Genomic DNA, 9344 nt, shown 5'->3' with positions numbered 1-9344 from the left:
CTAATTTAGTAAGAAGTCTTTCGTGTGGGACGGTATCAAAAGCTTTTGCAAAGTCTAGATATATTAAATCTATATTGTTTCTTTTGTCAAAATTCGAGACAACTGTGTTGTAGAATTCGAGTAAGTTAGTCACGCAAGAACGTTTCCGTCTGAAACCATGTTGGCTATCATTTATCAAACGGTTACTTTCTAAATGATATTCGATAGCATCTCTGATGATAGTTTCCATTATTTTTCCTACGATCGAAGTCAAACTAATAGGCCTATAGTTATTTGGTTTCTTTTTGTCACCTTTTTTGAATATGGGAGTAACGTTAGCTAGCTTCCATTCTCTTGGGACATCTCCGGATATGATGGATTTCTTGAAAATAATTTCTAATGGAACAACAATCTCATTTTTCATTTCCTTTAAGATTCTTGGATGCCAACCGTCAGGCCCTGGTGTTTTATTAACTTTGAGTTTGTCTATACACCTTTTAATTGTTTCTTTTGTTATATTTACCGTAGTGAGTAAGTTTACCCCAGACTTTTCACAGGTTTCAGTTTGGAATTCACTTTGAGGTGTTTCGTTTACGAATACCGAGCTAAAATAATTGTTTAAGAGATTACACATTCCTTCATTTGAATATTCAAGTTGACCGTCAGCAGATAATAGTGGACCAATGTGATTCCTAACAACCTTTTTATCTCTAATGTAACTATAGAATTCTTTGGGATTCTCTTTGGATTTCTCAGCGATGTTCATTTCGTATTGTCGTTTTCTTTTTCTTATTGTCTTTTTTAAATCTCTCTGTATTGATACATAACTTTCATAGTCATTAGATGCACCCGAGCACTTATATTTCTTATAAGCCTGTCTCTTTTTAGCAATACTTTTTTCAGTTTCTTTGTCGAGCCACTTTGGGCGAGCCTGATTTGGGGGACGTCTGTCCTTAAAAGGAATGTAAGTTTGAATCATCTTAGTGAGCGTATTTTGAAATATTTCCCACATCTGATCTACAGGCCTTTCGTTTAATTTTTCCTCCCAATCTGTAAGCTGAAGCTCCTGACGTAGTTCCATGAACTGAGCTTTACTGAAATCGGGTATTTTAGAAGCACAAGTATCTATTCTAAAATTGTTTAGGAGTTTGAATCTGACTAAGTTGTGATCGCTATTTGCAACAGATTCACCGACTTCTACATCAGTTGCCATGCTTTCGCGGCTAGTGATCAATAAATCGAGTAAGTTTCCATATCTTGTGGGCTCTTTTACATGCTGAATTAAGTAATTGTCACCAAGAAAATCAATCAAGCGACTACCTATATGGCCATGTTCAAGGGTCATCCAATCAATGTCAGTAAAATTGAAATCACCCATTATCAATAAATCCCGGTTGCAGAAACTAGACAGTTCTTGAAATAACAGTTTGTCGTCTGCTAATGATAATGTCTTTGGCCTATATATTACACCTATATTCATTTTTTGTCCATTTGTTTGGGTTAACTCAACCCACAAACTGTCATATGCATCCTGTTTCACTTTCTCTAAAACACAAGCATGAACATTGTTTTTAACGTACAATAGAACACCCCCACCTTTCTTGTGGTTTCTATCCTGATGAAAGTGTTTAAATCCCGCAATATTAAATTCAGCTTCGAACTCTGTACCATTTAACCATGTCTCAGTTATTCCTATCATATCGAGATTTTCGCTTTTGACATACGCCTGTATTTCTTGAAATTTGTTCCTAATACTACGAGCATTAAAGTACATAGTTTTAAGAAACTCCTGATTATTTCTTTTTGACACATTTTGAGTTTCAATATCATGTCTTATATTATCATTTTGTTTTTTATTTATGCCTTGCTCTATATTATTATTATTTGGTCCTTCATTGACATTCAATGCCTCATTAACATTTCTCCTATCAAAATTAACATTTCCCCCATCACGGACATCTGGTCGATTACGGTCATCCGATCTATTTTGTACATTTTGTCCCCCTACGTCACCGTGATTCACGCCGGCCTCCCGTCGTTCAGTGACATTATGTCCGGCATCCCTTTCTAAAATTATATTTTGTCCTCCAGTGACATTATATCCTACCGTGATATTTTTTCCTCCACTATAATTACATCCCATCGTGATCTTTTGTCTTCCACTGTCATTACATCCTATCTTGATATTTTGGCCTTCATTGACATTCTGTCCGGTATCTCTTCCTAAAATTATATTTTGTTCTTCACTGACATTATATCCTACCGTGATATTTTCTCCTCCATTATCATTACATCCTATCGTGATATTTTGTCCACCACTATCATTATTTCCCATCGTGATCTTTTGTCCTCCACTGTCATTACATCCCATTGTGACATTTTGTCCTAAGACATTACATCCTAATGTGTCATTTCGTCCTCTAGCGATATTACATCCTATCATGATATTTTGGCCTTCATTGACATTCTGTCCGGTATCCCTTCCTAAAATTACATTTTGGCCTTCAATGACATTATATCCTACCGTGATATTTTCTCCTCCATTATCATTACATCCTATCGTGATATTTTGTTCTCCTTTATCATTACTTCCCATCGTGATCTTTTGTCCTCCACTGTCATTATATCCCATTGCGACATTTTGTCCTATGACATTATATCCTAATGTGACATTTCGTCCTCTAGCGACATTATATCCTAAAATTATATTTTGTCCTATACTGGTACATTGTTCTACATTAATGCTATACTCTACACTGTTTTCCCAAGTACATTCTATTTCCCCTTCCCTTTGGCCTTTTACCCTAAAAAAGGAGCTGGTTCATTACAAACTCCCACAATGAGGTTTGTAAGAACATCTTTGCCTCTGCGGGTAAGGTGGATCCCATCAGAAGCGTAAAGGTCATGGCGCCTAGAAAAGAGATACCAAGGATCAAGAAAGTGGTATCCCAATTGTGTGCACAACTGCGATATCCTATCATTGATCCCTATGGCTCTACTGTTCCAACACGAACCTGCGTAGATCCTCGGGAGGATCCCACAGACTACGTGACGGCTCCCACGTTCCTTCATCTCCTGAAGGAGGACCTTGTAATTCCGAACAAGCTCCTCTGATCTCACCCTACCTACATCGTTACTACCCGTATGTACAATCGTAACCGTGTTCTTCCGTCCTTGCTCCCTGATGGACCGGGTACAATCAACGATCCCACGGCCCGGTTGACATACAAGCTTGCAACGTCGCTTAGTCTTTCGCTGCAGGATGTCGTCATAGCCTCGAACCATGGAGTCCCCCACCACCAAGAACTCCTGGTTTTCAGCCACTTCATCCTCCAGTAGAGCAAAACGATTGACTAGAGCCAGCGGTTGCTCCACAGGGCACACGTCTACCGAACGCGGGCTCGACAAACGGGACCCCACGGAGCGCCACTCGCTCATGGCAGTGACAGTAGGTGAAGAAGTGGAACGCTCTTTGGGTTGTGGGGAGGGTTCACTCTTCTCACGGAGCGCACTCCTGAGAAGCCGAATTTCCTCCTCACACATCCTGAGACGGACCTCTAGGTTCACGCAACCTTCACAAGCCATTTCGCTCCCCCTTTAGCAATAAAAACGGCAAAGAGAAAATACAAATCAACAACAACAAAAAATCAAAGTGGTCTCTAATAAACTAAATACGCGAAGCTTACTCTGCTTACCTTATACTATTTCTCCTACCTTTGGAATACGGTAACAGAAAACTGTTTTGAAATTAAATAGAACCCTGCACTTTATCTTATATCTGTAACTGTATAGCGCTATACGTATACAATTACAAAAACACAACACAATCACTTAACACTATTCGGAGATATGAAATTCACAGGTATTCACTAGCTGGTGTCTGTGCAGAAAAACGAGGTCTCTAGCTGAGGTCACGAGCGGACTGAGCTGAGGTCACGAGTGGACTTAAAAGATTTGTAGTACTGAATTCTTGAACGATGAACTGAAGAATATATATGACACTCCATCAGTCTTAAGGTATCCAAAAAGTTTTGTGGACAAATCCCATAAAATGGTAAATATATTTATATAATACTTCTCAGGAAAGGAAGAATTTACAAAAAGAACCTTTTTGTACTTCTTTTCCATGTGAGTCAAAAAGAAAAATATACCAAGATTTTGCCAAGCTAGATTATATGAACAAAAATACTATTGAAAAACGATAAAAAAAAATGATAGTTGATGAAGTAGGCTGTATTTACAAGATTCATTGTCTACATGTGGTAAGCACTACATCGGACAAACTCGAAAGTGATTAAAACAAGGTTTGACCAACATAAGTACAACATTAGATCTGGATCATTGTCCAGTCCACCTGAAAGACAAAACCACTGACTGGAATAACCACAAGAAAACGATTTTCTATAATTCCATGATGTAAAGATTATTGAATCTAGTCATATAAAACATACATATGATAATAATATGAACTCTACCTTGATAAATTCGTCATCAAGAAAACGAGATTTTCACAGCCCCAGGAACGTTCCGGCCATAGTACAGTATTGCGGAAGCATTATGTTTGCTTTTCCAATTCCTCACTATGTCCTTGTCTATTCTGCCTTAAGTTTCTTAATGTTTTGCAATTCTTCATTCCCAAAAGATGTCTTGATAGACAGAAAAATTTGGACTATATCGCTTATTTTCGGGTTGCTTTCTGCAAATATCCACCGATGGATACATCCAATGTTTGGTAACATTGAATGTATAGTGCAATGTGCAACTACACCATCGAGTGTGCTGGGATGGTTGTGGATGTGACTGGAGTCTGAAACTAGTGTAATCAGCTCGACTACACTAATGAATGAGTAGGCGACAATGAAATGCAGCACTGGTTTGCTGCATCTCTGATGACCCCCGATGCACGCAAAGATGGAAGGGCTGGAAAGCCTACTATTAAGGTTGACTGAACAACCCTGTATGTGGCACGACCGCGGTCCTCGGGGGATATAATTGGTCCACGGAAGTAGAATGAGGGTGAAACAAGAAAAATGGCTGACCGACCTCCTCCCACTCCCAAGTCACACAACATGACGTCACATCTTCTCGCGTGTATATAAGCCGAGCAAGGACCCGAGCGTCTACCAAACACCCACTATCACCATGGCTCTCAAGGTAGGCTGTTCTCTATAGCTGAGCCTCTTGACTTGGCTGCTCGTGTTTATGTACATGAATGAGAAAAGGGTTAAGATATATGAATTTTGTGCCTCGTTGTGTGTGATCGTGAGACCTCTGCCTCTCCTCAGGTTGCCGTCGCCCTCGCCGCCCTCGTCGCCGTCTGCCTGGCCCTGCCAGACTCCAGACCCACCTACCTCTACGCCGCTCCGAGTTCCGAGGAGTCCTACGAGCGCGCCTACGTTCGTGACTCCGAAGAGGACTACGGCCCTGCCAAGTACGACTTCAACTACGCCGTCAAGGACGACGACTCCGGCAACGACTTCGGCCACCAGGAGTCCCGTGACGGCGACCGTACTGAGGGCTCCTACTACGTCCAGCTCCCCGACGGACGCCTCCAGAAGGTCACCTACTACGTCGACGACGACTCCGGCTTCGTCGCCAACGTCGAGTACGAGGGTGAGGCCCACTACCCTGACCCGGAGTCGAGTGAGGAGGACCGTGCATATGCCCCTCCTCCCCGATCACTCTACGAAGCTCCCAACTAAATGAACGCCTCCTCAGCCCTCACTGCTTGACCGTCTCATATATAGGGACTTCTAGATGGAGCCATTGCCTACCGAGGGTGTCACTTTTCGCCTAGTCACGTGACCTCGAGTGATCTTGGTGTGCCTGATAATAATTTATTTCTGTGATGAAATATTTCTGTATAAATAAAACGAAAGTTCAATCTCTATAGCTTCCTTATCCATTGCAAAACCCCACAACTACACAATCCTATATTATCAGTCTTATTACCTATCAAACTTCATATCTGTCCGTGTCTCAAATAGGGACTCAAAACTAGAAATCCAAATGCGACCAAAATTGGTGGAAAATTAGAAAAAAAATTCTAATGGTAATATTGACCTCCATAGTGATTGATCTATTTCACTCTTCTTTACGAGTGATAGCAATCTGTGGCGTTGTCTTTATCGTTACCTATGAGGTTATCTTTACCTGTGCGTTATTGCTATCGTAAATGTTGCTTCTTCCCCTATTCTGGAATATCTGTATCGTTCTTTGAGCTTATAGAATCATAAAGTACCGCCTATACCAGTAATGGTCTGTTTGGATCCCCAGTAAAATGACTGAGCGCAGCACGAACCACGAGGGCGAAGCGCGAGTGCCCTGGACAGAACTAAGTGAAAGGGGGCTCGAAGGGCCACAGTCATTTGTCTACATTTATCTATATGTCTCTAAATCTACCATGTGGGGATCAACACTTGAAAAAATCAAGGGGGAATACGAAATGTTTTAGTCTGTTGGTAAGTAGTGTGTATTTCTAATACCCTCATCAAAAATTATGTTTATCTCTTTAGCATGTTGACTGAACTTAATATTTGGTATGATTTTAGACTAGTAAGTTTTTACATTGTTTCACTGTGTACACGTGTTCCAGTTAGTGTTTTATTGGTGTACCTAGGAGAAGAATTATTGAAATATGACATGCCACTCCTTGTCAAAACCATTACTAAGACCATTGTATTGTGTGTAGTGGATTGCATTGTAGCCTCTTTTCACGTTAGTTTGAATGATATAGCAATCAAGTTTTTCACTGAGATACAACTCATGCATAGAAGTGGAAGGCATTTTAAGTTTGGTGCTTTTAGGAAACATTCTTATGTCTTCTTTTATGTCCTTTTTTAATCAGGTAATAACCAAACAAGTTTCTATTTTCTTTTTCTTTTTTCTTTTCTTCTAGGTTTCTTAGAGCTTACAGGATTTGTAGTCCTGAATTCTTAAACGATGAGCTGAAGAATATACATGACACTCCAACACTCTTAACGTATCAAAAAGGTTGTGGACAAATACCATAAAATGGTAAAAAAAAGTATAATACTTCTCAGGGAAAGGAAGAATTTACAAAAAGAACCTTTTTGTACTTCCTTTCCACGTGAATCTAAAAGAAAGATATACCAAGATTCTGTAGGATTTTGCCAATGTAGATTATATGAACAAAAATACTATTGAAAACGATCATAAAACATTCGGTTGGTGATGAAGTTGGTTGTGTTTACAAGATTCATTGTACGCGCTACATCGGACACACTCGAAAGTGGTTAAAACAAGGTTGATCAACAGAAGTACAATTTTAAGTCTGGATAATTGTCCAGTGGAATTTTTGTCCACCTTAAAGACTATAACCAAACGATCGATTGGAATCACCCCAAGAAAACGATTTTCTATAATTCCATGATGTAAAGATATATTTAATCCAGTTATATAAAACATACATATGATAATAATTTGAACTGAAGGTTAATATTGTATAACCTTTATCATTTCATCATCAAGAAAACGAGTTTTTCACAGCCCCAGGAACGTCCCGGCCATAGTACGGTATTGCGGAAACATTGTGTCCTTTACCAATTCTTCAGTATGTCCTTGTCTATTCTGTTTTTTTAATCTCTTATGTTTTGCAATTTTTCACTCCCTAAAGATGTCTTGATAGACAAAAATTGTCTGGACTATGTTTCTTATTTTCGAGTTGTTTTCTGCAAATATCCACCGATGGATACATCCAATGTTTGGTAACACTGAATGTATAGTGCAAAGTGGAACTACACCATCGAGTGTGCTGGGATGGTTGTGGATGTGACTGCATTCTGAAACTAGTGTAATCAGCTCGACTACACTAATGAATGAGTAAGAGACAATAAAATGCAACACTGATACAGATGCACGCAAAGATGGAAGGGCTGGAACGCCTACTATTAAGGCTGACTGAACAACCCTGGATGTGGAGGGAGAATGAAGGTGGAAAAAGAGAAATGGCTGACCGACCCCCTTCCACTCACGAGTCACACGACATGACGTCACATCTTCTCTCGCGTATATAAGCCGAGCAAGGACCCGAGCGTCCACCAAACACCCACCATCACCATGGCTCTCAAGGTAGGCTGTTCTCTATAGCTGAGCCTCTTGGCTTGTTTTTCGTGTTATGTACATGAATGGGAAAAGGGTTATGGATCTGTAAATTTAGTGCCTCGTTGTGTGTGATCGTGAGACCTCTGCCTCTCCTCAGGTTGCCGTCGCCCTCGCCGCCCTCGTCGCCGTCTGCCTGGCCCTGCCAGACTCCAGACCCACCTACCTCTACGCCGCTCCGAGTTCCGAGGAGTCCTACGAGCGCGCCTACGTTCGTGACTCCGAAGAGGACTACGGCCCTGCCAAGTACGACTTCAACTACGCCGTCAAGGATGACGACTCAGGCAACGACTTCGGCCACCAGGAGTCCCGTGACGGTGACCGTACCGAGGGCTCCTACTACGTCCAGCTCCCCGACGGACGACTGCAGAAGGTCACCTACTACGTCGACGGCGACTCCGGTTTCGTCGCCAACGTTGAGTACGAGGGCGAGGCCCACTACCCCGAGCCAGAGTCGAGTGAGGAGGACCGTGTCTACGCCCCTCCTCCCCGATCCCTCTATGGAGCTCCCAACTAAATGGACACCCCATCCATCCCTTACCGCTCGACCGTCTCCTAGATAAAAACCTCTAGATGGAGCCAGTGCCTTACAAGGGTATTACGTTCCGCCTAGTCACATGACCTCGAATGATCTTGGTGTGCCCGAGAATAATTTATTTCTACGATGATGTATTTCTGTATGAATATAATGAAATCTCAATCTCTATAGCTTACTTATCCATTGCAAAACCCCACAACTACAAAATCCTATATTATCAGTCTTATTACCTATCAAACTTCATATCTGTCCGTGTCTCAAATAGGGACTCAAAACTAGAAATCCAAATGCGACCAAAATTGGTGGAAAATTAGAAAAAAAATTCTAATGGTAATATTGACCTCCAAAGTGATTGATCTATTTCATTCTTCTTTACGAGTGATAGCAATCTGTGGCGTTGTCTTTATCGTTACCTATGACGTTAACTTTACCTGTGCGTTATTGCTATCGTAAATGTTGCTTCTTCCCCTATTCTGGAATATCTGTATCGTTCTTTGAGCTTATAGAATCATAAAGTACCACCTATACCAGTAATGGTCTGTTTGGATCCCCAGTAAAATGACTGAGCGCAGCACGAACCACGAGGGCGAAGCGCGAGGGCCCTGGACAGAACTAAGTGAAAGGGGGCTCGAAGGGCCACAGTCATTTGTCTACATTTATCTATATGTCTCTAAATCTACCATGTGGGGATTAACACTTGAAAAAA

General features: G+C 41.1%; 2 protein-coding genes across 2 annotated transcripts; both read left to right on the top strand.

Annotated features, from left to right (window-relative positions):
* Positions 1-5121: 5121 nt before the first annotated feature.
* Positions 5122-5681, top strand: LOC143037075 (uncharacterized). Its single transcript, XM_076205185.1, has 2 exons — positions 5122-5133; positions 5235-5681. Exons 1-2 carry the CDS (start codon positions 5122-5124, stop codon positions 5679-5681), a joined length of 459 nt encoding a protein of 152 aa, XP_076061300.1.
* Positions 5682-8058: 2377 nt separating this feature from the next.
* LOC143037074 (cuticle protein 7-like) lies at positions 8059-8617 on the top strand. Its single transcript, XM_076205184.1, has 2 exons — positions 8059-8070; positions 8159-8617. The coding sequence occupies exons 1-2, from the start codon at positions 8059-8061 to the stop codon at positions 8615-8617; spliced, it is 471 nt and encodes a 156-aa protein (XP_076061299.1).
* The last annotated feature ends 727 nt before the right edge of the window (positions 8618-9344 follow it).

The sequence above is a fragment of the Oratosquilla oratoria genome, chromosome 21, assembly GCF_046742065.1.
Source record: "Oratosquilla oratoria isolate Oo_2021 chromosome 21, ASM4674206v1, whole genome shotgun sequence".
Classification (NCBI taxonomy): domain Eukaryota; kingdom Metazoa; phylum Arthropoda; class Malacostraca; order Stomatopoda; family Squillidae; genus Oratosquilla; species Oratosquilla oratoria.
The sequence above is the reverse complement of the archived record's forward strand: the minus strand, read 5'-3'. Positions and strand labels throughout refer to the sequence as shown.